The sequence below is a fragment of the Kwoniella bestiolae genome, chromosome 2 (genome assembly GCF_000512585.2).
Source record: "Kwoniella bestiolae CBS 10118 chromosome 2, complete sequence".
NCBI lineage: Eukaryota > Fungi > Basidiomycota > Tremellomycetes > Tremellales > Cryptococcaceae > Kwoniella > Kwoniella bestiolae.
In genome coordinates, this window is record NC_089242.1 from 1,783,004 (window position 1) to 1,810,253 (window position 27,250).

At 47.8% G+C, this 27,250-nt stretch overlaps 7 protein-coding genes across 7 annotated transcripts; 4 read left to right on the forward strand and 3 right to left on the reverse strand.

The window, feature by feature from the left end:
- Positions 1-1,396: 1,396 nt before the first annotated feature.
- I302_103811 (rRNA 2'-O-methyltransferase fibrillarin) lies at positions 1,397-2,658 on the reverse strand (the record flags this gene model as incomplete). Its single annotated transcript, XM_019189180.1, has 5 exons — positions 1,397-1,473; positions 1,548-1,796; positions 1,868-2,033; positions 2,100-2,575; positions 2,649-2,658. The coding sequence occupies 5 exons, from the start codon at positions 2,656-2,658 to the stop codon at positions 1,397-1,399; spliced, it is 978 nt and encodes a 325-aa protein (XP_019048742.1).
- Positions 2,659-3,535: 877 nt separating this feature from the next.
- I302_103812 (uncharacterized protein) lies at positions 3,536-7,277 on the forward strand (the record flags this gene model as incomplete). Its single annotated transcript, XM_019189181.1, has 6 exons — positions 3,536-5,785; positions 5,850-5,956; positions 6,014-6,197; positions 6,252-6,861; positions 6,939-6,995; positions 7,057-7,277. The coding sequence occupies 6 exons, from the start codon at positions 3,536-3,538 to the stop codon at positions 7,275-7,277; spliced, it is 3,429 nt and encodes a 1,142-aa protein (XP_019048743.1).
- A 778-nt stretch (positions 7,278-8,055) lies between these two features.
- On the forward strand, positions 8,056-9,735 carry I302_103813 (uncharacterized protein; the record flags this gene model as incomplete). Its single annotated transcript, XM_019189182.1, has 5 exons — positions 8,056-8,125; positions 8,247-8,477; positions 8,598-8,895; positions 9,086-9,468; positions 9,575-9,735. The coding sequence occupies 5 exons, from the start codon at positions 8,056-8,058 to the stop codon at positions 9,733-9,735; spliced, it is 1,143 nt and encodes a 380-aa protein (XP_019048744.1).
- A 1,590-nt stretch (positions 9,736-11,325) lies between these two features.
- I302_103814 (uncharacterized protein) lies at positions 11,326-16,678 on the forward strand (the record flags this gene model as incomplete). The annotated part of the gene is made up of 7 exons (XM_065869747.1): positions 11,326-12,017; positions 12,166-12,823; positions 12,882-13,495; positions 13,563-14,181; positions 14,246-14,900; positions 14,958-15,124; positions 15,185-16,678. The coding sequence occupies 7 exons, from the start codon at positions 11,326-11,328 to the stop codon at positions 16,676-16,678; spliced, it is 4,899 nt and encodes a 1,632-aa protein (XP_065725819.1).
- Positions 16,679-17,109: 431 nt separating this feature from the next.
- I302_103815 (uncharacterized protein) lies at positions 17,110-20,843 on the reverse strand (the record flags this gene model as incomplete). The annotated part of the gene is made up of 7 exons (XM_019189184.1): positions 17,110-17,747; positions 17,832-19,567; positions 19,624-19,825; positions 19,897-20,215; positions 20,277-20,329; positions 20,400-20,523; positions 20,589-20,843. 7 exons carry the CDS (start codon positions 20,841-20,843, stop codon positions 17,110-17,112), a joined length of 3,327 nt encoding a protein of 1,108 aa, XP_019048746.1.
- Positions 20,844-21,649: 806 nt separating this feature from the next.
- On the reverse strand, positions 21,650-22,143 carry I302_103816 (uncharacterized protein; the record flags this gene model as incomplete). The annotated part of the gene is made up of 3 exons (XM_019189185.1): positions 21,650-21,792; positions 21,899-21,990; positions 22,085-22,143. The coding sequence occupies 3 exons, from the start codon at positions 22,141-22,143 to the stop codon at positions 21,650-21,652; spliced, it is 294 nt and encodes a 97-aa protein (XP_019048747.1).
- A 372-nt stretch (positions 22,144-22,515) lies between these two features.
- I302_103817 (uncharacterized protein) lies at positions 22,516-26,970 on the forward strand (the record flags this gene model as incomplete). Its single annotated transcript, XM_019189186.2, has 15 exons — positions 22,516-22,647; positions 22,712-22,762; positions 22,824-23,754; positions 23,851-23,975; positions 24,058-24,516; positions 24,573-24,648; positions 24,705-25,224; positions 25,315-25,409; positions 25,514-25,755; positions 25,844-26,190; positions 26,318-26,411; positions 26,474-26,522; positions 26,596-26,670; positions 26,738-26,785; positions 26,861-26,970. The coding sequence occupies 15 exons, from the start codon at positions 22,516-22,518 to the stop codon at positions 26,968-26,970; spliced, it is 3,354 nt and encodes a 1,117-aa protein (XP_019048748.2).
- Positions 26,971-27,250: the final 280 nt, after the last annotated feature.

The following is a 27,250-nucleotide window of genomic DNA, read 5'->3' on the forward strand; positions in this document are numbered from 1 at the left end:
AGGCACCTGTAGTCATCCTATTCATGCCTTTGTTCCAAAGGGTTTATGGAATCCAAGCGGGCATGGACATTCGATGTGCATCGTTATCTGAGTATAATCTCTGGTGGCGTACGAAGGGAAATAGAAGATCCTAAGAGCAAAATCCCTCGCCTGTCACTCTGCTCCAATGACATCCACTGTCAACCTCCGATTTGGTCCCAGCCATTGTACAGCCTCAAGGGCTATTGACCATATTAGCATTAAAGGATCAATGACAGTCTGAAATGTAAATGACGTGCAGTATGCTGTGCAGCCAGGGTAACAGCTCCATTCAACTCGAGAATCAGATAAACGTATCCTTTCACAAGCCCCAGGGGCAGAGGCATGATCTACTGTCATCGTTTCTCAACTCACATCTGAGTCGAGACCAATAGCGGCTTTTTGAAGGCTAATAACTGTCACTCGAGATTCTGACTCGGACTGTTGTCATCGATCTATCAACTTTCATTATTCGCTACTTACTGCTTAACGGACCATTGCGTTCCCCAGAACACGTCACATTCGTCGAATATGGATCCAAAGGCCTCAGCCTACCGCCCAATCACTAAGTCTCGCTCAGACCTCGAGCTGAATCCACAGGCCAAGGGATTCAACTCTCAATCCGTCTCGTCCGGTCGAACCTCGTACAACACGCCCGCGGCATCAGCATCCACATGGACGGCGAGCCGAGAGTGTCCTAACCCACTGCACAAGCTGCCGGGAGGTGAAGCATCCACCATCGAGCCCGGGTCGAGGGTAGTCGTATGCAGAACCAAGGATGGACAATCCTATCTAATCTGTAGTAAAAGCTGTGGTGCGAGTCTAAGTAGATACTCTTATTTCGCCAAGAAATACAGTCGAAACTCTGGAACCAGGCACAGGGATCCCCTCTCTTGTCTGGACTACCCTTCATATCCTGTCTACTTCGACATCCTTCTCCGTAGAGCTGCCCTTTCACTCTGCCCCTGCTGTATTGGTCTGCGATGTCATCTCAGCTCATTTGAAGTTCACGTAGTTCCTCTGATTGTGATGCATATCGCTATATCTGTCATCTGACTAGCCACGAACGCAAATGCTGCTTGTCTTGTCTTCGAACAAGTCCAAACTCGATCGAATCGATGCTGTTCATGACATGTGCCGAAATTTCGGATTGTCCCCTCCCTCCGAGCTTGGCAAAACCTGTTCCTCCCACTGCTATTGTCCATTCAAGCAAATCATCTCATACATTCTCATCAAGCTATATGTAAGTAGGCAAAGATGATACCAAAGGGAAAAGGGAAAGACAACGAAACGAAAGTTGAATGTCAATGAATGGAATGGAGAAGGTTATATATGATGGAAATGACGGTTTGATGGTTTACTATGCATCCTCGCCTGTCTAGTTACCGGAGTGTCTCTCGTACACACCAACGACGATAGCGTGATCTCTCTCATAAGGTTCAAGGGTAAGTTGTTCTGCAAACAAGTATCAGACGCATAAGCACATGTCCAGTCTGGGAAGACACGTTGAAGAAGTATATATGACTCACCCTTAGGTTTGATACCTTCCTTCCTCATGTTGTTGACTTCACTGGCGAACACCTGAGCAGCAGGGGCAGTAGAATCGATACAGTTGGCCTTGATGGAAATGACGATACCACCGCTGTTCTTCAGGAAATGATGAGCGTTCAAAGCGATGATTCTCGCTTGATCAGGTTGGGCGACATCCGCGAAGATTACGTCGACCATTTGGACGAGCATTCGGTATTTCTGGGGGTGACGAGCATCATCGACGATTGCTATTGATTTTGGACATGATCAGTATGGTGTGCCAGTAAGTTTCTCAATATCGCTCGCAGAGTACACTCACGGACAACGTTCGTCCTCTTCTTGGCCATACCGATCAATTCTCGACCGGGTCGGTGGGAGAACTCAACAGCGTATACTACACCTTCGGGACCGACGATATCTGATACGTGAGAGACGGAAGAACCGGAAGCAGCACCGAGATAAAGTACCTTGGCTCCGGGTTTGATCTGCAGGATATCGATGATCAATAATATGTACTCAAACACCTTCTTGCTTGTTAGGGGATTACTCACGTAGATGTTATCTAAACCACCCAAGATACCAGCCGCCAATTTACTTCTGAAAGGGTTCCACACCCTGTACTCGATCTTCTCTTCCTCACCTTCGGCATTTGTGGAAGCGATCGATACCCTCTTTTCACCGTATACTGATTCTCCGGGAGTCATGTTTCTCGTGACCAACAAGTGTTCTTTACCCTTGGCGATGTATACACCGGCGTGCTTGTGGGGTTCGAGAGTGACGGCACCGGGTCCCTTCTTGCCCATTCCTGGTTTACCACCTCTGCCACCACCTCGTCCACCGGGGCCACCTCTTGGTGCACCCCTTCCACCTCGAGCGGCACCTCCTCCTCTGGGTCCACCTCTACCACCACCACCTCCTCGTCCACCACCACCGAATCCACCTCTACCACCACCACCGGCACCACCTCGTCCACCGCCGAATCCTCCTCGGCCACCTCCTCGACCACCACCACGTCCTCCTCGATCACCTATGTCAGATCAGAGATATTAGCACGATGAATGTTAAGGTTATATTTCCATTTGAGGTATTTGTTGACTAACCGAAAGCCATCACGAATTATAGATTAGATTTGAGGGTAGAAAGGAAGAACAGATTTATGATTGAGATCCTGTCGTCGATTCGTCTGTCTTGCAGGCGTATGGTATACGATTCCAGGTGGGGGATTAACAAGGATGTTTTGTTTTCAATGATGTATTTTGTATCTAGGTATGGTGTATTTGAACTCGTTTACCAACATCTACCCATTCTGTGAAATTGAATTTTCGGTGGGTGGATGGTTTTTTAGAGTGATTTTTGATTGTCACGTGATTTGCAGTGTGAATGGGATAAATGGATGAATAATGATGATAGAAAATAATGAATGAACCGCTGTCATCCCAAGCAGTGAATGCATGAATCATGGGCGAATGAGTTAGTAATAGTCAGAGATACAGATACTACTACTAGTAGAGAGAGCTCATTGCTAGTATCCCCCAAACCTCATTCACTTCAATATCATATACTTGCTCGCCTTCTTGTGCGCAACTTCTTTAGCCTTTCAGCCTTTCGATACCTCAGCAGCTACCAGTGTCTTGCTCAGACGACCGCTCCTTCCCTCGCATACAATCGACTTGTCTGGCTCCCAAAATAGCTCTGAGCATTCGACTCGACTTTCTTCACAATTCGTTAACTCGGTTCCGCCCACGCACCTATTCCTCCCTCCAGCATAACCTGATACGAGCGCTCTTCCAAGGCAGCGGTGCAGGTATCATATCAAGTAGTGCATCGTGAGTGTTTCTACAGATCGTGTGACATGGCGGAAGACCTAAACTTTATCGTCTGAATGGTTATACCATTTTCCTCTTGAATCCGTAATCTTCGATCGTCAATTGTGTCTTTCGCGGTTTTCAGTCACTGATACAATCGTTGATATCAGATGCAGGCTCCGATGGCGTCTTCCTCGACGCTTCCTCCTCCTTCACAGATATCGCAACCACCTACACCCTTCCAGCCCCAACCCGATCCTTCCACTTCCCCATCGATATCGAATAACCCTCCACCTCAACCGCCACCTACCATGCCCACTTTTGCTTCCATCAACTCTGCACCATACTCATTAGGACCATCGTACTCGCAGCAACCTAACTTGGCGAACACTCAAAACCAATACATGTATCAACAGCAGCAACAACCATATTATCCACCTCAACCCCAACCACCACGTCATATTCCCTATAATTCAGCTGCTCCGCAACAATATAACCGATATCAAGATTATCCACATCCAAATTATCAACAAATGTACCACCAGCATCCTTATGGTGGTTATCCAGGTATGCAGATGGGTGGCGGAGGAGGTCCTGGTCCAGCTACCATGCAGAATGGGTATGCAGGATATCCAACAGAAACATATCAACATATCCCTTACGGAGTTTATCCTCAACAGCAAAACTACCCAATCCCTCCTGAATCATACTCTCAACAGCAGTACCCAAGTCAGTCGAATGGAAATGCTGAAGAGGTAGATGCTCATCCGCCACCAAACTTCCCCTCTCACGATCAAAGTATAAATGGTCATATCCCCCCTTCACAGCATCATCAGCCATTCCATCCCACTTATCCTCCGAATCACCCGTACGCCTATGGCGTGGGTGTAGGATATCCAGGATATCAGCAACATCAACAACAGCCTCATGTTAATTATGGTGGATACGGTGGATATCAGGACGGATACATACCTCCTGCGCCTATACAGAATGTGGGTAGGACATTCAGTAAAAGTCTCAATCCTTCTGCAGCTGGCTTCAACTTCACACCGTCATCTGCTTCTGGCTCCCGAGCAAACTCTCAACCTTCTTCCACTCCTGTTCCAAACGGCGATACCACCTCGTCCACCTTTGATCAAACCTCTCAACCTTCATCGGCTGTCCCCGCATCGGAAAGTCAGAAGAACGATACGAGTTCGATACCGAATGGCCATATAGATGATCATTCCGATTCCGAGAGCCAAGCGCAGACCATCACGAGTGATAGAAGTGCGCGGGAAAGTGTCAGCGGGAAAGACGGAGTACCCGGTGTCGATCACGGATTAGGATTAATAACCAAATCCGAAACACCTTTATCATCTTCCACGCGATCTACCAACCCCAACATCTCAGCTTCCACCACCAATGCTACCGAATCTACGGCCGCTACAACCGTCTCATCACCCGTATCCGCTCAGACACCTAAAGCTCCTGAAGGTGACTTACCTACCATCACTTCTCCCCGATCTGCTCAATCCCAATCAGGCTGGACATTCGTTGGGGAAGGGTTAGCCGGAATTATTTCGCCCAACTCTGGCTCATCTTCGAGGCGCGTATCAGGTCCATCTCTCTCTTCCGCTAGCTCCAGTGTTTCCGGGAGGAAAGGAGCGTCTACCTCCGTATCCACTTCTTTTGGCTCTCTTAGATTGTCCAATTTCAGACCAGATCACACTTCGGAGAAATCGAATGCCTATTCCAGCGACCTGAAGAAGTTCATACCGGCCACTGTCAAAGTGGAAGAAGTGGGATTTTCCACCGAAAAGAAGGTTAAGAGATCCAAGAAGGGAAAGAAGGACGCTAGCAAGAAGAAAATCATCTTCGTTTTTGGTGCTCATAAAAGATCGTCAAAATCCCAAGCAAATAATGAAGCGAAGAAACTGGTCTTTGGGGAAGTTGACTCGACAGAATTGGAGGTCCCAACATCACCAGTCAAGATAAGCTTACCCGCAGCCGAAGAATCGGCGCCCGCTCCCGAAACAAAGTCCTCCACTTCATCATCCGAAACATCTACTCCTCAACCTAAGGTAAAACCTTCCAGCTGGGCGGCCTTAGTCCGTGGACCATCTGCAGCATCATCTTCAGCTACACCTTCCAAAGCCGCTTCCCCTGCCAGATCCAGCACATCTCTTCCCAACGTTGAAAATGAAGCTGGCCCATCCAGACTTCCTTCTACCGAAACCAATACTGACACTGCTCCTGCTGTTGCACCGGTCGAGAAGAAGAAGGCACCCTTCAATTACGCTGCTGCTGCTGCTGTCGGAGCTACCATGACGCCTCAGGAGGAATTGGCCAGGTTATTAAGTGAAGGTGTTAAAGGCAAAGGAAAGGAAAATACGCAAGCTACTTTACCTAGAGGTTTGATCAATACTGGGAATATGTGCTTTGCCAATACCGTGAGTTTTCAGCTGGCAAATCCAAGTATTCGTGCGACACGTAGCTGATATCGGTTTTCGTCAGATACTGCAAGTTCTGGTTTATTGCTCACCATTCACAGAATTGTTTGAAGAGCTCGGTAAACGTCTGAAAGCTGATTTAGCTAGGAAGACACCTCTTCTCGAGGCCATGTGAGTTGCTGGATTTTCATGAGACAATTTCTCAGCTGACTCGTCTTGCCATGGTAGGATCATCTTCCTGCGCGAATTCAACGCTCCCTTCCCACCTCCGTCTGCTCCTATACCCAACGGTCCCACCGCAAGTGGCACCTCTACACCAAAAGGTAAAGGTAAAGATCCAAGAAGAGAAGCGTTTATCCCGGAGAATGTATATGATGCTATGAAGGAGAACAAGAGGTTTGATTCGATGAGGGTGAGTCAAACCCTATTCCCGCACGACATCAGCTGATGGAGTCGTCCGATTTAGCGAGGACACCAAGAAGATGCTGAAGAATATCTCGGTTTCTTCTTGAACACCTTACACGAAGAGTTGCTATACGTCTTATCGCGTACTCAAACGTCCACTTCCCGCAGCGCATCCAAACCAGTACCAAATGGTGAAAGCGATCATCGAGAGAGAGAGATCTCCCGACCCGTCTCACCCGGAGCTGGAGACGAATCGGGATGGTTGGAAGTAGGCAAGAAACAGAAAACCCATGTGGTCCGGGCGACCGAATCAAAGGAATCAGCCATATCGCGTATATTCGGAGGTACCATCCGGAGTCTACTCAAGACTCCCGGATCGAAAGATTCAGTCACTCTCGAACCTTATCAACCCCTCCAATTGGATATTCAATCTCCCAGTGTACTTTCCATAGAACATGCTCTCAAACACTTGACTGAACCTGAGATCGTGCCGGGAGTGTGGTCCCAGACTAAGAAGACTCAAGTGGACGCTACGAAGCAGATGTTGATTGAGACGTTCCCTCAGGTTTGGATATTGCATTTGAAGAGGTTCGTGTATGATCCGAAGGAGTATAATGTGGTTAAGAAAGATAAGGGTGTGGCGTACGGGCAGGAGCTGGTGGTTCCTCCTGGTAAGTTGGCGGTGTATCATGCTTTGATATTGGGTGAAGGAAGTTTTGCTGATGATGTTGTGTTCTGCGCGGTACAGAGATTATATCACCGGGTAGAAGGGGCGTGGGAGCTATTAAATACAAGTTGTTCGGAGGTGAGTGATGCGTCGTTTGCATGTGATCGGGATGACGAGCTGATTGATCTGGTTCGTATAGTCGTCTACCACCACGGTACTTCAGCTTCAGGAGGGCATTATACAGTCGCGGTTTCTCGACAAGATGGAGGAGGTTGGATCCACTTTGACGATGAGTTGGTGACTAACATACCTAAGGAGGATGTTATAGTTTCCAAGGAAGAGGCCGAGAGCGGGAAGATCGGATTGATAGGTGGGAGGGAGAAGACTGCTTATTTGTTGTTCTACCAGCGGGTTAGGTAAGGGTTAGGGGGATGAGCATGATGCTTTGACAACAAAATCACATATACCATCATTCAATGTGATCTTTTGGGATTTGGGGAATTCCTTTTCCTTTTTTATCCTTCTGCATTCAGTGGAGGGAGGTCTTTCGAGTGGGAAAAAAAGTCAATAATCATAATTCTATATACGATACCCTTGCACATTATAGACCTTTTCTTTCTTTTGTTCAACGTTTATCTATTTCAATCATTTCTAGTGTGGTACATCCTCGGAGTGGAGAGGAGGGTTGGGATCATAGCATGTTGACGAGGATATGCATCAGTATAGCGAGCGATATTGGGCGATGAGCGATAGCCGAGGTATGATTCTGAACGCGTGAGATCGGCGGCCGCGGTTTAGTTTGCCTAATAGGATTTGCCACTTTGCTGTACGAGGTTGATTAGTAAATTTGTAATGGATCCACGGACTTCGTAGTTCATTTTGATTTTGATTTGTTTACTCATATACTTTGCTTTGGTGGTGCATGCGTAACGTTCCGACCCGACCACCATCCATTCATTCTTTGTACAGTATATTTGTTTGTTTGTTCATTCGATCCTTCGACCTTGTTCTTCATCCCACTTTGACATCTTCTATCCATCCTCATCCTATCCCATCCTATCCTGCTCTACTCATACATATTCGACACTTTCTTTCCTTCCATTCTTTCCTTTCGTTTATTTACCACTACCCATCGCCACTGCCTGAAAATTTGATTTCGAGCAGATATAATATAATATTCGCGACCTACCGAGGCAAAATGTCAAAATCTGCTACTGCTCAGTCACATCCTAGAGGGAGGGTATATTCCCTGGCGGAGGTATCGAGACGTGAGTGATCGTCTTCAATGCATATCATACAGACAGTATAGAAGGGAATCTACCCTACTGATCGTTCCGGTCAAAATGATGAGAATGAATGATACTGATCCCGCTGCCCCTGGTTTCGCAGATACCACCCGATCGTCCACCCTCGTCACCTACTCTGGCAAAGTATATGACCTCACCGCTTTCCTACCCGATCATCCAGGTGGGGACGACATCATTTTGGAATATGGTGGGAGGGATATCGGACAGGTCATGTCGGATGAGACGCAGCATGTACACTCCAAGGCTGCTTATGAGATGATGGAAGAGTTTAGGGTTGGGGAGCTGGGTGGGGGAGAGAAGATTGTTAGTGAGGGTGGGTGTGGTTTTCTACGTACCAATATAATATCAAACATGAGTGACGGTTATTAATGATATCCCTTTCTTTTTCCCTTCTTTTCACCCACTTACCCCACCCAACCCCTCCCCCACACAGACTGGGTCGCAGACGAAAATTTCCATCCAGACGAGACCGACCTCCTATCCGACTTCAACACCAACAAATTCATCGACCTCTCCAAACCCCTCTTAATGCAGGTATGGACCGCCCCCTGGACTAAAGAGTACTACCTCTCCCAGGTCCACGAGCCTAGACACCTCAAGGAATCTGCTAGGATGTTTGGCAGTGATTTGCTGGAACCGTTCACACGGACGCAGTGGTATGTTGTGCCGTTGGTTTGGTGGCCTATTGCTGCGTTTTTGGGGGTGTTGAGTGTGGGGCAGTTCAATGATCCGTAAGTGTCTGTTCTTTGGTATTATGGGTTCAAACGCGCAGATTAGGCGAGTGGTATCGAAGAGCTTTCATTGCGCTACGAGTCAAGTTGTATCGACTATGGTGTGATCTCAAGTCACAGCGCCAGAGCAACATGTTATCCAAAGAATTACGCCGATCTAGAGCTGATAGATACATTTACACTTCCGCAGCTCCCTCTCCGCCAAGCAACTCTTGCAATTCCCACCCAACCTCTCCGTCTTACCCTCCGCCACAGTCTTCTCCCTCTCATCATGGTTCACATGCTTCTCCCTCGGTGTCCTAATCTGGACGATTCTCGAATACCTCCTCCATCGATTCCTGTTTCATCTGGATTACTATCTCCCCGACGCGCCATGGGCAATCACCTTGCACTTCCTCTTACACGGTGTTCACCATTACCTCCCCATGGACAGGCTGAGGCTGGTCATGCCTCCACTTCTGTTCTTCGTCTTGCAAACTCCCTTTACCCGATTGGCGCACTTGCTTTTCCCCAAGGCGATCGCTAATGGGATTATCAGTGGGAGTTTTGCGATGTATGTGATGTATGATATGGGTGGGTTGTCTCTCTCCCTCTCCCTCTCGCTCTTTCTCTCTCTTCTCTCTCTCCCGTGTAGTGCATGGAAAGGATTGAGCTGATTTTGGTTGGGACGATGCGATAGGCCACTACGCTCTGCATCATACCAAGTTGCCAGCCTACCTCGCTGAGATGAAGAGGTACCACCTTGCTCATCATTACAAGAACTTTGAACTTGGTTTTGGAGTTACTTCGAAGATGTGGGATTACGTGTTTGGTACTATGTTGGTGACCAACACCAAGTAGTGAATCTTAACACGAGAGAGAGTGATTCAAATGGACATTGTTTCTCATGCTTGAACAGCAAGAGTAGCCTTGATTTTGATATATACCCTTCCCTTTTTCATGAGTTGCGTTCGTATATATAGATTGACTTGACTTGATGCACTTTACGTTCTCTTGCAGTATTACAGTACACATTACAAATCAGACCGTGACCATGTCAAGTTACGTGATCAAATTGATATTCCGGTTTCATACTCAGCACATACAACCGAATGTGGGGAAGATGGGGGATATGGTACTGCGATATTTACTGTATCGGGTAATTTCCGATCATTTGTCATTTGTGATTCAAGGAGAAAAAGCGAAGGTAAGACATGCTTCATCCAAGGTAGATGGTAGAGATGTTAGATGGTCGTATACGAGTTAGTTGATTAGAATATTTTGTATTGTAATCTATCACCTTGCGATATTGGTTGGGCTGGCTTCGTCTCTTTTCTTGTATCATTCACCTACTACCTCACATTCCCTGGAGCGACAAGCGACAAACACAAGCGTGCTCAGTACATCAAAGGATCATCGCAGCGTTACCTGAAAATCAAAACCCAACCTCGACACCAAGTTTGATCTGGTATCTCGTGATAGTCAGCGTGAAAAGAAGACATATTGAAATTGGAAGACCGTAATCTGCCAATTCTGTACTATCACGACATAGTGGGAGACAATCACAGTTAGAAGGAGGAGTACTCTTGTCCCAAGATACAACATCACATTATAGTTCAGTCCATTCAACATCAACTTGCATCACGATCAATACACATCAATCACATTACACGGACATACAAAACACGACTTTTCACGCTACACACCATACACACAACAATCAACGCACATACCTGAATCCCTTTCACCCACACTCTCACTCTCACTCTGGATCCCCAAAGATAGTTGCTGCACACTCGGTTTCATCTCACTTCATCTCACTTTACTTCATTCCATCAATCTATCGACCTATCTTCTCAACCTTTGGACGAGATCATCTTGCTTTGGCTTACAGTATACCTATAAACATCTAGAAGACACTCAATCTTGGTCTCTTGCTTGGAGAGGGGCGAGAAATAGATCAAATCAAGTGGACTGGATTGCGGTGCCCGGATACACCGAAGTAGTCGCCATCAGAGGTATAAAGAAGGCTTCTTCACTTTCCTAGGTGAGTACACCATTATGAACTCAACATGCTCTTCATCCTTTACCTCACTCCTCCTGAACAACCTCCTCCAATTCCTGCTGACATCAGCTCGACCTTCTTACGTTATAGAAACTCCGTTAAGGGAGGTTGCAACTGGGTGAAGGAGGTAGATTGATCTTCTGATCCTCCCTTCCTCACTCATCCTCATCCTTCTCAAGACGACTTTTGGTGTAAGGCCGAAAGTCTTGGTTATTTCGGTGTTACCACTTTGAGGGAGTGTCTTGGCCGTACTGGAGCAAGAGGACAATACCAATCCGGTGAGTCGAATTGTACCACTCGTAATGCATCACTCTCGTCAAACCCCCTTACATCCCAGATTGACCCCGCTAACTCATGGTATCATCACCCCTTCGTTCGCAGTCATCATGTCGAACCCATACCAACAAGTCAACGGGTATAACCCCGCCCAGCTCAACCCCGCTCTCTTCGCCAGCTTGACCAGTCAACAGCAGCAGCAAATCTCTAATGCGATGCAACCACAACTTCAACAGGGTAACATCAATATGAATCAGTTACAACAACAGCAACAACAGCAGCAGCAGCAGAAGAACCCTAATAATCCCAATGGTCCGAACGATCTCAACGGGGCATTGCAGAATATCATGTTACCTATGTTCAACAGATTACAAGGGCAGAATGTGGCCAGGATGGAGCAACAACGATTAGGTATCAACCCGCCAAATGCTCAACAACAGACGCAACAACAGCAGCCAAACCCCCAACAGCAGTTCCAAGGTATGGCTCAACCGATGAACATGGCTGGATTACCTGGTATGAACATGATGAACCCTCAACAGCCTCAACAACAACAACAACCTAATCCTCACCAACCGCAATTGTATAATCAGCAACAGCAGCCGCTACCGCAACCTCAACCTCAACAGGGATATAGTATACACTCACAACAACAAGGTCTGGCTTTACAACCTAATCCCGCTCAGCAGCAGCAGCAACCTACCCAGCAACAGCAACAACAGCAAATGCAGAATATGCAAGGGATGAACCAGATGGGTATGGTTGGGGATTCCGAACAAGGTAGGAGGCTAATGCTGTCAAAGTGAGTTTCCGTTTCTGTCGATCGTGGTCAAATGATGGCCAATCAGTCATCTCTCGCTCAGTTGCATCCCATCACCCACACGCTTGGCGTCACTCACGATCTGCTGCATCGCTTCGAGTGCTGATCCATCCCCTCTCTAACGCTATAGCATGTTATCCCAAGCTACCAGCAATACCCATACACCTGTTCAAAATCAGCAACCCCAACCTCAGCAACAACTACCCATGCGACCTCAACAACCTCAACAGCAGCCTCAACCCAACCAACAGGCCATGCAGGCTCAACAACTTGGGAATGTCAGCTCGATCAACCCACAAATCACTGAATTGTTTCGAAACCGACCTGATCTCGCTCAAGCTGTTATGAAAAAACATGGTGGGAACATGCAATTGGCTATGGAAGATCTGCAGCGCACTATCACCATGATGACTAATACACAGCAACAGCGTGCTAGAGAAGCCCAAGCTCAGGTGCAGCAACAACAACAACAGGTCCAGCAGCAACAGGCTCAACAGCAGCAGCAGCAACAGGTTCAGCAACAGCAACCGATTGGAGTTGGTATAAATGGTCAATTGGGAGTGGGAATGGGTTACCCAAGCCAAATGCCTAATCAGCAACAACCTAATCAGCAACAACCTCCCCAGAGACCACCTTCGCAACAACAGATGCATCAGCCACAACCCCAACAGCACCTACCTCAACCCCAGCCTCAACAGCCTAGGATCGTCTCAGATAACGGACAATTCAACATGGGCCAAGGTCAACAAGGTAACCAGTATGCCAATACGTTGTCACAGTTGGAAGCGGTAAGTTTGCACAGCATCTAGGACGATTTTAAGCTGACCTGATATATTCGCCTTGCAGTTGCAGCAGATGAAAGAACGTCAACAGCGAAGCGGACTGAAAACTCCTCAAATGCAACAGCCCAATCTACCTATGGCGTCGCCTCAACAACCGATGCCGAACGTCAATCCTAGTGTCGGTCAAGCAGGCTTAGGAGTGAACATGAATCAACCATACCAGATGTTACAGCAAAACCTCTCCCAATCTCAGGTCCCCCAAATTCAAGGTCAAGGCCAAGCCCAACGCCCTACGCCTCAAATGGCTCAACAACAACTTGGCCCACCTCCACAGAGACCACAAGCCCAACCTCATCAGCAGTCTCAAATAGCACCCACTCAATCAACTCCGCAGATGCAAACTCCTACACTTGCATCGGGTTCGATGGCCCCTCCTACAACCACGAGTTCAGGTTCGAACAACAGAATGCAATACTTCGAGCAAATACCCTCATGGCCGAACGACAAGCTCATCAATGCCGCCTCTTTGATTGCAAAGAAGCTGTACGATAGCTTGCAATCCGGGAATTCTGGAGCCAACGAACAGCTCAGTAAATTTCATCTACTGTTGTTAGTGGCGGAGATCAAGAAACGAGGTTTGGTCATTCCTCAAGATGCGCTCAGTGTGGCTACCGCTTTGTAAGTGCATCTTCTCCTTCTTGATATGAATTAAATGTCGAAGCTGATGAATTGACGACAATGACAGTATGAGTGCGCCAAATGCCACCCAAGCATTGATGAATATGGATCCGAATATGTTGCTCCAAGTAGCGAACAGTAACATCTCTCGACTTATGGGTAATCAGAGTCAAGGCCAGGGGCAACAACAACCACTGCTACAACAACAGCAACCTCAACAACAACCACAGATATCTACCCAACCTCAGCATGCCAGACAACGATCATATCAGGGTCAACCGCCTCAACAAGGTAGTCAGAACAATCCTATCGAGTTGATCACTCCGACGATGAACCAAATGACTCTTCCTCCACAATTCTCTACTCCCGTTCAGCAGAACACTGGACCTCAACAGCAACAGCAGCAGCCACAGCAGTTCGTGCCCCCACCTCAAGCGCCGGGCCAGCAGCAACAACAATGGCTACCTAATCCTGCGTCTCAGCCACAGCAGCAACAATCTCAAAACACTGCTCCGCCTCCACCTTCGGTGGGATTCGAATCGATGAACCTTCCCGAAGAAAACTTTTGGCACACCCTGAAACAGCTTCATCCGAATATCAATGTCCAGAACCCAATCATCGAGGGCAAACCGCTAAATCTACACAAGCTGTTCCAGATTGTGTTGAAAAATGGTGGAAGTGCTAAGGTAAGCTGCTCTCGTGTTTGACCTGTATGACCTTTACGGATGTTGATCGGCGTGAATCGTACAGATTGATCCATCTAGATGGACGATCGTAGCTGGTCAAAGTGGTCTCGCTCTGGATCCTGTTCAGCCAAACCAGCCTCAGCCCTTGATATCGACCCCTAATGCCGCTCAACAGGCTAGAGCATGCTATGCTCAAGTTCTTCAGCCACTTGAGAATCTGTTCATGGCTAGAATTCAGCAGAGTCGACAGAATGTTGGTCAACCTCAACAGCAGCAACAAGCTCAAGCTCAGCAGCAGCAGCAGCAACAACAATCACAGCAACAACCAATCCAGCAGCAACAGCAGTTCCAACAACCTCCGCAACAACAAGTCAACCCTAGTCCGCAGATTGCGCAGGGACATCTATCAAACTCGCAGAGCCAGGTACCTCAACTTAGCGAACAGCAAAAGAGGTTCTTGGAAGCTGCTAAAAACGCTGGACCTGGGACTGGTACTTTGGAGGGATTAGCGCAACAGGTCGTACCCCAGCAGACTCAACAGCAGTCTGCTCAACCTACACAGCCTGCTAGTGCTGCGACTCAAGATGCTCCGCAATCCCAGAGTCAAGTTCAGAACCAGAGTCAATCTCAAGCGCAAGGAGGGTTCAGCGTTAAAGGCAATCCGCTGAAGATCTATGAGTTTATCAAAACTCAGGAAACTCAAGTTAGAGCTAAACTTGGTGAGTATCGTTTGTCCGATGTCGGGTCATATTAGCTGATGCCGGTTTGTTGAGTAGAGAAAAACCCATCTATACCTGGTGTCGATAGAGAAGCTTATCGAAATGAGCTGAACCAGTTGATGCCCATCATCAAAGAGGCTGAAACAAGAGTACCGATGTTCTTGATGATGATGCAGGAGATGGGTGCGCCGGAAATGTCTGCTGGGCCTCAAATAGTTTCTATGGTGAGTATGCTGTTTCTCACGCTCAGGGGCTGTACGAGCTCAGCTTTACGTCGATTGTAGTACACTTCTGCGCTATACGCCAACTCTGCCGCTGAGACTGAGCGATACATTCTCAATGTCTCGGATCTCCATCGAATCAAATTAGGCTTGGCGCAATTGATGGCCCGAGCTCAATCGATGTATCGAGCGTTGATGGACAAACCTGGTGGTTCGATGATGTTGAAAGATATGGCTTCGGCATTGAACAAAGCGAAACTTCAATTTATTGCTCAGAACCAGGCTCAGTCTCAATCGCAGAGTCAGCAACAAGGTCAAAACCAAGGTCCATTGACCGGTAATCAGTCTATAGCCCAGCTACAACCTGTTGGAAGTTCCCCTGCCAACCTCGCTGAAGCGATCGCCGCTCGACACAAATCACTCAGAGTAGAAGATCTGAAACCCCCTCCTGCGAAACGAGCCAAGGGAGCCAAAGGATCACCTGCGACTCCCTCTGGATCTGGTCCTGGACAAACTCCCGAAAGTGTCAAGACTCCCGCTCTGTCCAATATGAACCAGATGGGTACGCCCACCGATTCGCCCAGTTCAGTCAAGAAGAGCGGTGGTAAACGGAAGAGACAATCTTCCAACGCTGTCAATTCCGCCACGGCCCTCCAGAACGTCACTAGTAATAAGACCCCCAAAGAGTTGATGGCGGAGGTGAAAGAGTCCATGATGAAGGGTCCCTCTACTTCTACGGCTAAACCCACTATTACTACTACTGCTCCACCCGATTTGTCTCTACCAAATGGGGATGGACTTTCAGCCAATGCTCTGGGCATCGATCTCACCCCTAACGAGATTATCAATCAAGTTGAACTGGATCAGAACAAGAACTTCTTCGATAATCAGACTCAACTCAATCTCGCGGCTGGAATCTTGCCCCACGTATCATCTGGTACGAGTCAGCAGGGGGAGGCGGACCTAATAGCTGGATTACCGCTGGATACTTGGCAGATCTTCACGCAGGCTTATGAGGCTTTCCAAGCTTCTCAGGTGGAAGCTAATCAGCTGAATAGTTTGGGTAATATCGGTACTATCCCTGCTCACAACAATGGTAACTCGATGATGGTCAATGGTATAACCGGGGTTGCAAATGGAAATGGGAATGGGGGTGGGAAAGACGACATGTTCGAACAGTTCATAGATGTCTCGCAACTCACCGAGGAATTACCCACTCCCGAACTGTTCAGGACCAACTCGAATCTCCTGGAGGGTGGTGAGGAGAGCGATAATTCCCCCGAAAGCATCAAGACTGTTGGGTCGACCAGTGTGCCCTTGGTACCGCATACTGCACAGTACTCGCACAATGCGAGCCAGAACCAACCTGGTTTAGATAATGTTAAGACAGGAAACGAATTTGGTTTGGACTTGGGTTTAGGATTGGATCATGGTAGTAATGATTTGGGGGGTGCGAGTGATCTGGGAATGGGGATGGGACTGATGATGGGTAGTGAGGAGAGTGGGATGTATAATGGTGGGATTTGGTGGGGGGGTGGTGATGGTCAGGCGTATTGAATGGGATTGAAGAGGTGGAGTGGTTGTATAGGGATACGATGAGTTTCTGGACAGGTGGGTGTGCGAAACATTGCCGATATCTTAATCTCTTGTATATCCTATTTAACTGTTTGTGGGCAAATCTTCTTTTTTTCTTGTCTTCACTCGAATCTTAAAGGTGTAACGAATACTCGACTAGTCTTTTTTGGTTTTGATCTGGGTTAGTGAAATATCATATATCAATCATATTATATCGTAAATGTTCTATAGTGTAAAATGTTGAATGATGTATGATGTAAGAGTCTGGACACGAACATGAGCGGCAGAGTGTCAATTTGAAGCGTTCACGGGTACATGTCTACATATATTTACATACAAAGAACACCTATTCTACGAACAGACTTGCTCTACAAACCAAAATCAATCGTCCATCAATGCTCAACGCTCGGTTCTCAGTGCTCCGCCCTAGCTACCTCCTCAATCCCATCTTCCTCTACCAAAAACCCATCCAGCACTTTCCTCTTCCCATCCGTCCCTTCGCTGGGAACAGAACCAGACGTGGAAGTAGAAATGGTCTTGGGTGGTCTGGGCAATCCCCCAGGTTTATTCTCGTTCATCCACTCCTCGTCCCATATGACATGACTATTCATCTTCAACCGTTTCTTGGGATCTCTTACTAGTAACTTGTTGATAAGATTTTTCACCTCATTCGAACAATTCAAATCATGGGGAAAGGAAAATTCGCATTTAGCGATCCGCATCATCCGTTTCCTACCTCTCTCTTTCACCCCCGTGGACTCGTCATCGCGATCAAAGGGAAGTTCTCCCACGATCAACCCGTACAATACCACCCCCATAGCCCAAGAATCTGTTTCTCGCCCATCATACGGTTTACCCATTATGATTTCTGGGGCTGCGAAGGATTCGGATCCGCATCGAGTCTGAAGGAGGGGTGAGGAGGTGGAGATGAACCGAGATAGGCCGAAATCTGTTAATTTGATCAGGGGTGAAGAATGGGGGAGGAGATTGAGGGGTATTGAGTTGGTTGATGTCGGTGGGAGGGTGAAGGGATTGATGGTGAATAGGATGTCTACAATCATCGACAATTAGACATATTAGCTGTCCTTCGTCCTTTATTCACGGTGAGACAGTATGGTAGACAAACAACACTTACTCTCCAACTTGATATCCCGATGAACAACCCCTACCTCATGTAACCATCCAACTGCCCTCGTCAGCTCGCTGAATATCCTCCTGACAAACCCTTCTCCATCTCCATCTTCCGGGGGACAAGGTAACATCATCCTCTTCCGATTCTCCTCGACCGAGATCAGATCAAACAGCTCCCCGCCCTTTAGCTGTTCCAGGACCAGGACATGATGCGTTGGCGTAGTGAAGCTGTCCAGATACGATACGATGGATGGATGCGAAATATGCCTGAGCACTTCCACCTCCCTCAAGAAGGATATTCGAGTACGCGAGTCGGTGAGGGATAATTGGCGGTCCATCAATTTCAAAGCTGCTATCTGTCCATTTTCCTTCTCGTCATTACCACCAGTCGTACTTTCATCAAGCGGTATCGGTATGGGTATAGCGGACCATACAGCCGAGAAAGCACCTTCGCCCAGCTTTTTCATCAACTTCCAGCCCCTCTTTGAACTCGAGCTGCTGCTCCGCTCTTCGTTGGAGTCTATTTCACGTTCAGGTTCAATCACATCCCCCATCTTACATTCCACCCCCTCCTTAGCCTGACTATGTTCCCTCTCCAGCTGCTGAGATTCCCTTCTTCCATGAGCCGGGCGTATCTTGGTTGGCGTGGCGAAATGATGCACATCAGGTAAAGTAGGCAACGTAGCTAACGGTTCGTTCATCTGATTACCCTTCAGAAACCTCGATGTTGCTGGCGAATAATTGTTGGGTGTACCGGGTATAGAAACAGCTGAATGGGGGTTCGATACCGATCTCAACCTTGAGGTGGTAGTTATCTCCTCAAACCCGAATTTGAGATCATCTCGTGGTGGCATCCCAGGATAATTGTAATTGTAATCGTTCTTACTAGGGGTATACCCCTGACTTGATGGGAACGGAGAAGTAAGATCTATTGATCCTACTCCGGGACCCGAAGAACTACTCTCCGCCCAAGCTGATGTCCTCTCTTCCCTTTGAACTTGACTGGGACGCCTCGACGGCATACTAGCCGATCTCTCTTCGTTCTTGCTCACGCTAGATGGTAGACCCCTACCTAGCTTGGCAGCATTGGGTAAAGCCCTTGGAGGGATGGGCAACGAATCTTTAGCCGAGGATGCAAAGAACAGATCCGTTTTGGAGCTTGAACTTAATGAAGGAGATATGAGAGGAGTGTTTGCGGATAGGAAATCTTCTTTTGCCGAGGTTGTGGAGAATACGCTGGCGTTCGAGCTTGACCTATCTCGATTCTGAGGGGAAGGTACGCTCAGCTGAGCGGAAGTCGAATAGTGAGAGGTAGGTGGAGCATGCGAGCTTAATGCCCAGGGTCTACTCGGATCACTTAGGTGTATTGGCGATGGATTGGGTGTGAGAGAGTCAAGCGAAGATTGCCTTGAACTTCCTTCAGCCAAATCTGACGAACCATATGCTAAAGCCGCTGCTCGCGCTGCTGGACCGGCTAGACGTCGCGTATCGAGATGAAGTCGTTCGGGCGAGAGAAAAGTTGGAGTGTGCTTTGTCCGGCGAGTGGGACTAGCAGGTTCGGGCGAAGCTTTCGGTGAGAAGTATTCGGGAGGGCCATCCAAAGGTGTGGGATGGGCAAAAAGGGCTTTGGGCGATGTTGAAAGATGCTCATGTGGGTCTGAGGGGGAGGTGGACGGTTGGAAGTTTATTGGTGGAGCTGTCTGTTTGGGTTTCACAGGTGTGGGGAAAGCTCCTATTGGACTGATTCCAATGTTATCAGTATAAGTTGCATGAATGGCTAACAAACAGATACATACTTTAGATCCCCTCCTCCCACATATGCTTTTATCATCTCCCATTCTTTCGTATGTCTGATCTCATTCGTCCCAAGAGAGGCTAACGAATCCAATGTGAGGGTTCCACTCTTCTGTTGGCGAAGTTCTGCCAAAGCTAATTCTGAGAAGGTATCTGGTAAGGGTACTCGAGTGGGATCGAAATTTCGACAAACGATGAAAGCCTCTATCATAGAATTGCATAGTGAGCTTTCAGTTCAGACACAATTCACACGGCAGGTTAGTTTGAGGACTCACCCCCACTACCCTTCCTACTACTCCTAGGCTTTCTAACCCATACACCACCTCGTCTTCCCCTTAAATCATAGCCCTCATTGCCAGCATTTGGCGATGCATCTTGATCCACGTCCATCCCACCTTCAATGTCTTCTTGGTCCTTGTCATCAGCTTCCTGCAGATCGAACTCTACGTATTCATCTTCGCTCGACGATGGTCCAGGGAAGAAACACCGTAATTGCGAAGCTAGTAATGCAGCTTGGGGATCTAAGGGCGACAAGAATATCTTGAAGATGAGAGTCGAGTGGGGTGCGAGTAGAGTGAGGGATAGTGTGATTGCCTGATATCGACGATGCACGAGTAAGCTAACATTTATCGAGATTTTTAGTATCCCAACTTACTGCTAAGAGTAGTTGCGAATGCAGATAGGCGTCCAGATCGTGAACACCGGTGACTATGGTCCATTCTCTTATCAGCATGCGCTATCCCAGCTGTTCTAAGTGGGGAGATTATGTTATACGCACCATCCGGAGCACCATCACAGACTACCAAATCCGCCTTCCTCCCACCAAGAGCATCCAGTACGAGCGGGACAGTCGAAGGAAGGGTGATATCAGTTTGGAGGATAGTGACATTTGGTAAACGTGCCTTCTCGATAAATTAGCTTATCTCTTGGTTATCACAACAAACGAGTGAAGCTGAGACAGACCTACCATGGGTTGTAAATCTATAGAGACTATCTTCTTGTCATTTTCCTTCCCATTATCTCCGTGAAGCTTCTGACCCAAGACCTGCGACCAACTCCCCGGAGCAGCACATAGATCCACAGCGGTCTGTACGCCCGTGAAGAGGTCGAACTCCTCGTCTAGATGGAGGAGCTTGTACGCTGATCTCGCTCTGTAGCCTGCTGATTTACCTAGACGGTAGTACACGTCCCGATGGTCTATGGAAGATTTGGAGCTTGGCATGGTGGGCTAACGAGTTATCATACGGATTCAGTGTTTGAGGGAGTGAGGGGTGAGGGAAAATCAAGTAAAAAATGTTGTTTTTGCGGGGATGCTGGTCAATCCGCGCTGACGACAAGAGCTTCCCACCTTGCTGCTCGACGCTGTATGCTCTGTGGATGTATTATAAGGATGATATAAGATCGAGTCTATGTATATTGGAACGAGAGTAAGTGATTAAATGAAAGATGAAGGAGATGAAAGTAAATTGAATCGAATCGATGGGTGGATACATTGATAAATTGATAATTCACCGACGATTCAGCTTAAATCGCAAAAATAAAAGAAGTCGAGTAAGCAAATTGTTTGTTGACAAGAAAAGATAATCCCAGCACTACCAATGTGATATGAGAGAGGTCAAACATCTTCAAGCTCTGAAGGAGTAAGGTATCAAGTTAAGATCTGATGTGATGCAAGTATGCTTATATACTATTAAGATCTTTTTTCCCAAAGAGGGAGAAGGACACCTATCCCATTCCCGTTGAGATGCCACTGTTGTTCTCTTAAGCTAATGTTGACTGATGTTGACTAGACCCGATAGCGGGATCCGGTTTGATCGCATCAAGGGGACAAGTATGATATGCACAGATGAGCACAGCATTCTCTCAAAGATGGACGGCGTTCTTACCGAACAAACAATGTTGACCGAGAGGACATCTGCGAAAACATGCTGTGTGCTTTGTGCTTGAAAACAACATGACGCTGAAAGTGTCATGACTGATTATACATGAGTACTCGAATGAGATCTGGAATCTTCGCCGGCCTGAAGTCTACTTGTCCTTCTTCACCTCTCCTACGCCTTTGCTTGTCGGGGCAGTGCCAACGGGGTCCTCCAACCAAGCTACGATTATGTACCCTACTAATACCAAGTTGGCTGCGATGATTGCTGCGATGGCTGAGGCGATGGTATTTCCTATAATGTATTGAAGCGAGTCAGCGTTGTGTTGTCTCCTCAAGTGATATAGCATGAACCAGTTGAAAAGCACAAGGACGTTTGGAATGAGAGTGAATGTACTGACCTTTTGTAAATTGTGTCAAGACTGCAAAGTACGTTCCGATAGGTGCTACGGCCATCAACACAGCGAAGATGATGAGTTTATACAGGACGGCTCTGCAAGGTTATTGAAAAGGTATATCAGTCCAACGTTGTTCTCCTCAACTAAGCGTTTCATACATTCTGAGCGTATAGAGGGGCCAGTACTCACGGTTGTACCGTCTCAGCTGGATTGGCTGCCATTTTACCTGTTGATACTGGGTTGACCATTATGATATGTGCGAAGTTGACTTTGAAATGATATTTCCGGAAATCTGAGCTCGAATGGGATATGTTCTTTGATGCTTATATTCGGTGAGCTAGATCTGTATGTATGACTGATCGATCTGTCTGGTCAGTCCGTTTGAAGTCTCTATGGATGCTAGAGGTTGAAATGATACAGGAAGCAGGGAGTAGAGATGATGACAACTTTTGGTTGAGACATGTTGAGATGAACCGTGCCTGAGCCGACCACCACCGACAACAACATTAGATACGGATTCCTACCAGTTCGTCTTTGCATCCCACCTATAACACAACAACAACATCACAATTTGAAAGCATATACTCACCCATAATACAGGGCTGAGAGGCAGGACCATCATGTCAGCATCAGATATCCGACGTATAGCTCTGTCCGACCCGCATTCGACCTACCCACCGAGGTTCGTCATAGGAGGTCAGGTCTCTCAGAATGTGTCTGGAGATGTCAAGATGTACGAGTGGAGCAGGGAGGTGGGTCCATTGTGTCTCCAATAGCGTCATGGCTTCATGCTCACGAATGATGCTTGTCCTACAGAAAGGAGAGATGGGGATGGTAGGGCTACAAACGGATGTTGGACAAATACGGGTCAGCCCATCCCTCATATTGTCTGAGTTCAATGCTGACCAACGGATATGTCGGGTCATAGTCAATGGCATGGTCTCCTCTCCCCACCCATCGAAACATAATAGCAACAGGCTTATCAACCGGCAAAACTCTCCTCCTATCTCTTTCACCGTCCACACTCTCCCTCCCACTATCTTCCCCTCAATCAATCTCCCCACCAACATCGACCATCGCAACACTCAACGTGAAATACTCTCGTCCCGTCACTTCCATAGCGTTCTCACCTTTGGATTCCAACTACTTAGCAACGGGATACGAGAAACATCGATCGGAGTATTCACTGTTGATATGGGATATAGCAGATGCTATCTCCGCTTCGTCCATCCCTCCAGATGGGGATAGAGAATGGGAGAGACCAAGTATAGAGAATAGGTTGGAAGTTACAAACCTCACTGCTAAGATCAATATCTCGAGTGAACCGAGGCATATCCAACATTATTGTCCGTCTGAGAACGTAAATTCCCTGGCATTCTTACCTGACTCGATAAATCAACTATTGGCTTCGGTAAGTAATAAGACCATAAGGCTATACGATCTACGATCCCCTTCTCCACCCCCCAACACCCAACCTCAAGCTGGTTCACCGGGAACTCAAGGATCGAGTATCATAGGATCAAGCAGTCAATGGACCAGTCGAGCAGTCAATGGTCTAACACCCAATCCATCATCATCGAAGGAAGGTTTATTCGCAAGTTACGAGATCATCCCTGCTGGGCTGAACACCCATTCAATAGTCAGGCTGTGGGATGTGCGAAAACCGGGTTATGAGATTTTGAGCTTCGATGTTCCCGGTAGCGCTGTGGGGTTGGAGTGGAAGAAGGGGAATAACGATGGGTTATTGGGGGTGGGAACGAGGGATAAAGGTGTAGGGATTTGGGAGGTGGTGGAAGGGAAGAGGGTGGAGGAGGGGAAGGTGGTCGAAGAGTGGGTTACACTGGGAGGAATGAGACAGAGTGAGTAGACCAATCCATGCTCCTGTTCTGCTACCTCGAATATGATCATTCTTTAGTCTCAAGCAAACTGCGACTGACTGCTGATGGTTGCTGCAGTCGTCAAGCCTAGGCAGAATCTACATTCGTTCACCTTCACCCCTTCAGATCAGGGGCAGGGAGATGTCATGTTCGTTTTGAAGGACGGTACGATCGGTATAGGACCTATAGGAGCTGCTCCAGTGGTAGGTAAACTCTATCTCACATCGACCTCTCTGCGTAGTGCACTGCGCGCAGGTACAAAGTCTGACAATATAACTTTGCTAGTTTGCCGGTGGACCTCAAGGCGACGTAGCTATCTGCGCCCCCTCTTTACGAGTTCTCAACCCCGACGCAATCTCAGAGACTTCCACCCCCGCCCAACCTGAATCTCCTACCACACCCTTACCTCCCTCCCGTCCCGAACCAGAGGAGATTGAGCCCATCCACCGGGCGAACCGATTCCAACTTGCTCCTGAGCGAGTCACCCAACTGATAGCTGAAAGATCGAGATCTTCGTCTCCTGTTCCTTCACCATTACTTGGTTCGACCACTCCTGGTCCGGACAGGACACCTTTCGGAAGTATATCTGGACTGAGGGAGTGGTACGAGGGTACGAAGAAGAGGGATTTGGTAGATGAGGATGAACAGCTTATAGGTGGCTGGGATGGATGGAGGAGGACATTGGGAAGCGACGTCGGTGTTGTGATGCGACGAAGGGCGATGGAAGGATACGGCTTGGATGATGTGAGTGCATTATTTACCGTATACTTGCGACTTGCTAACAAGAGTGACTCGACCAGCTGCTCCTGAATGCTGCTATAGCTACCAGGCATCCTGGCAAAGAGCGTCTTGCGGGTATATGGGAGTTCATCGATCGTAAGTACATATCGATTATCCGTTGTTTAAGATCTTGCTGATGGAATCGAGAACAGATCTTACTCATGTTATGTCACCCTCTCTATCCTCCTATAGAGGGTACAACCTAACCCACCACGGCGTCTACCCAATCTGGTTTGGAATCTCTAACGGACATCATCAACCTTCATCGCCTACATCCGTATATTCCACAACGACACTGACAGACGTCCATCCCCACCATCCACCCATGCGCCAATCGTCCACATCGGCAGCATGGACTTCCCTAAAATCACAATCCGGTACACCTGCGCCACCACATTCAAGACAAACTTCGTCCCCCATGCCTGGCGGATCAAGTACGCCCGCGACATCCCACCGAGAACGAAAAGCTTCAGATAGGAGGGGTGATCCGGAGATTGATCGGGAGTACATATTGGCTGTGGAGGCGCTTAATGAGCGGCGGAAAGAGGTGGGAGGGGTCGGTAGACCCGGTACGGTCCGGGCTGCGGTGGGTGGGGAAAAGATGGAGTTGAGGAAGTTGATTCTTGGGGTTTGTGGGGAGAATGGGGAGAGTGCGAAAGATGAGCTGGACAGGTGAGTCTCAGTCACTGTGAAGTAGACGCCAAGCGACCAACCCCCGCAGTGGGATATGAGGCTCATGGTACGGTTGTCTTGGATCAATAGGCTCGTACAGAGTGGTCAGAGGACGAAAGCGGCTTTTAGGGCTTATTTCGCAGGGGACGAAGCTGCTACGATATCGATCTTGATGGCTAGTGAAGGTGAGTGAGGCTCTGTGATTTCTCCCTGGATTTCATGTTTTTTTTACTCTCGTCCACTCTTTGAAGGTCAAGACAACTTACTAACGGCAAATGGTAATCTATAGACCAGCACCACCGTCTACTGGGCTCGACAATAGCAGGCTTCATGACTCAATCTGCCTCTGCGAGGGGATCAGAATTCTTCAACTCGCATTGGCAAGGTCTCGTCAATCGTGTGGACGATCCGTTCGTTAGGACCATATTAAGTAGGATAGGAGGGGATGATTGGGAGTCTGTCTTGGAGGAAGAAGGGATCCCGTTATTGGATAGGATAGGTGTAGGGGTACAGCATCTGGATGATCGGGAGGTAGGTCAGGCTCATATACTTTTGACCTGCTCCCTTTTTTCCTGTCCTCCCATGGTATTTGGCTGACAATTGGTGATGACGATGGTAGTTCTCAATCTTCCTCCGAGGTCGACTAACTCGTCTGACACGCTCAAACTCCCTGCACCTCCTAGCTCTCACAGGTCTCTCAGGACCAGGTCTCTCCCTCTTATCTCGATACCTAGCTCGTACGGGCGATATCCAAACTACCTCTATCCTCTCTTGCTTGTTCCCCTTGAATAAATTGACGAAGGATGAAAGGCAGATAGTGAAGAGATGGAGGGAATGTTATAGAGATATGCTTGATTCGTGGGGGATGTGGGGAGAGAGGTGCGAGTTTGACGTGCGGTCGGGTGAAATGCAGAGGAGGTTGAGTGATGAGGTTTTGAACGGGGTGGTGGGGGAGAGATGTCCTGTGTGAGTATAACGGCGTTTCTCTAACAGCCCCCCCCCTCTATCTCATCTTCATTTTTGTCGAAACCGTAACCCGACTCGCTGTTGTCGCCCTGTCGCCGACTTATCTTTATATCTCGCTCATCCTCAGCTGCAACAACCTTCTCTCAAAGGAGACCGAAAGTAGATTACATCGTAAACATGCTATACGGGGTAATGTCAATGTCGGCTGGCCAAGCGAGAGGGTAAGCGGGAGTATTACACGTGTAGACGGAAACATGCTGATAGTAGATCTATGCTTGTGCAGACTACAACGTGCATGTACTGCTCCGCTGCGCTTCCGAGATGTGTTATATGTACGTCCAGTTCAATCTTACCTCGCAGCGTGCTTGGTCAACATTCTTTGTTACTGACTTACAGCGGACATAGGCCTAATGCACGTTGACCCACAAAGGCCACCTCCTCTTACTGGCGGAGGGGAAGAGCATCCCGAACATATTACAGGTAAGTTCGCCTAATCGCTTGTTACGAGTTGACTGAACTGACGGATATTGGTACCGACCGAATATAGATACGATCGATGCTGCCTACGTGTGTTGTCTGACATGCCGACATGGAGGTGAGCCATTATTCCTCTCGCTCTCGCTCTTGGATACCCTACTTGACTGTATGTATGCTGATGTGGCTGCTTTAGGCCACGCGAGTCATATCTTACCATGGTTCGAGGGTGGTCTGGACGGACACGGATTACCTCACTTGAAATGCCCTGTTATGGGGTGTGAATGTGAATGTGCGAATTTGTAGTTTAGTGGTACGACCGAGGGGTGTGGACGATATGAATGATGAGATCGGAAGGAAATCGCTTGTGAACGAGAATGTTGTAATGCCTTTGATGTAATTATGACCTACCTTGCATTGAATATCCTAGCGGAAATATCAATGTTAAACAGACAACCATGTTATGCTCATCGATGAATGACGATGAGAATACGCCATAACTCGGAGCGCATGAAACGTACAATCGAAAAGAATTCATCTACATTGATTTATCAGATTAGATCCGTATATATAATAACGATACGAG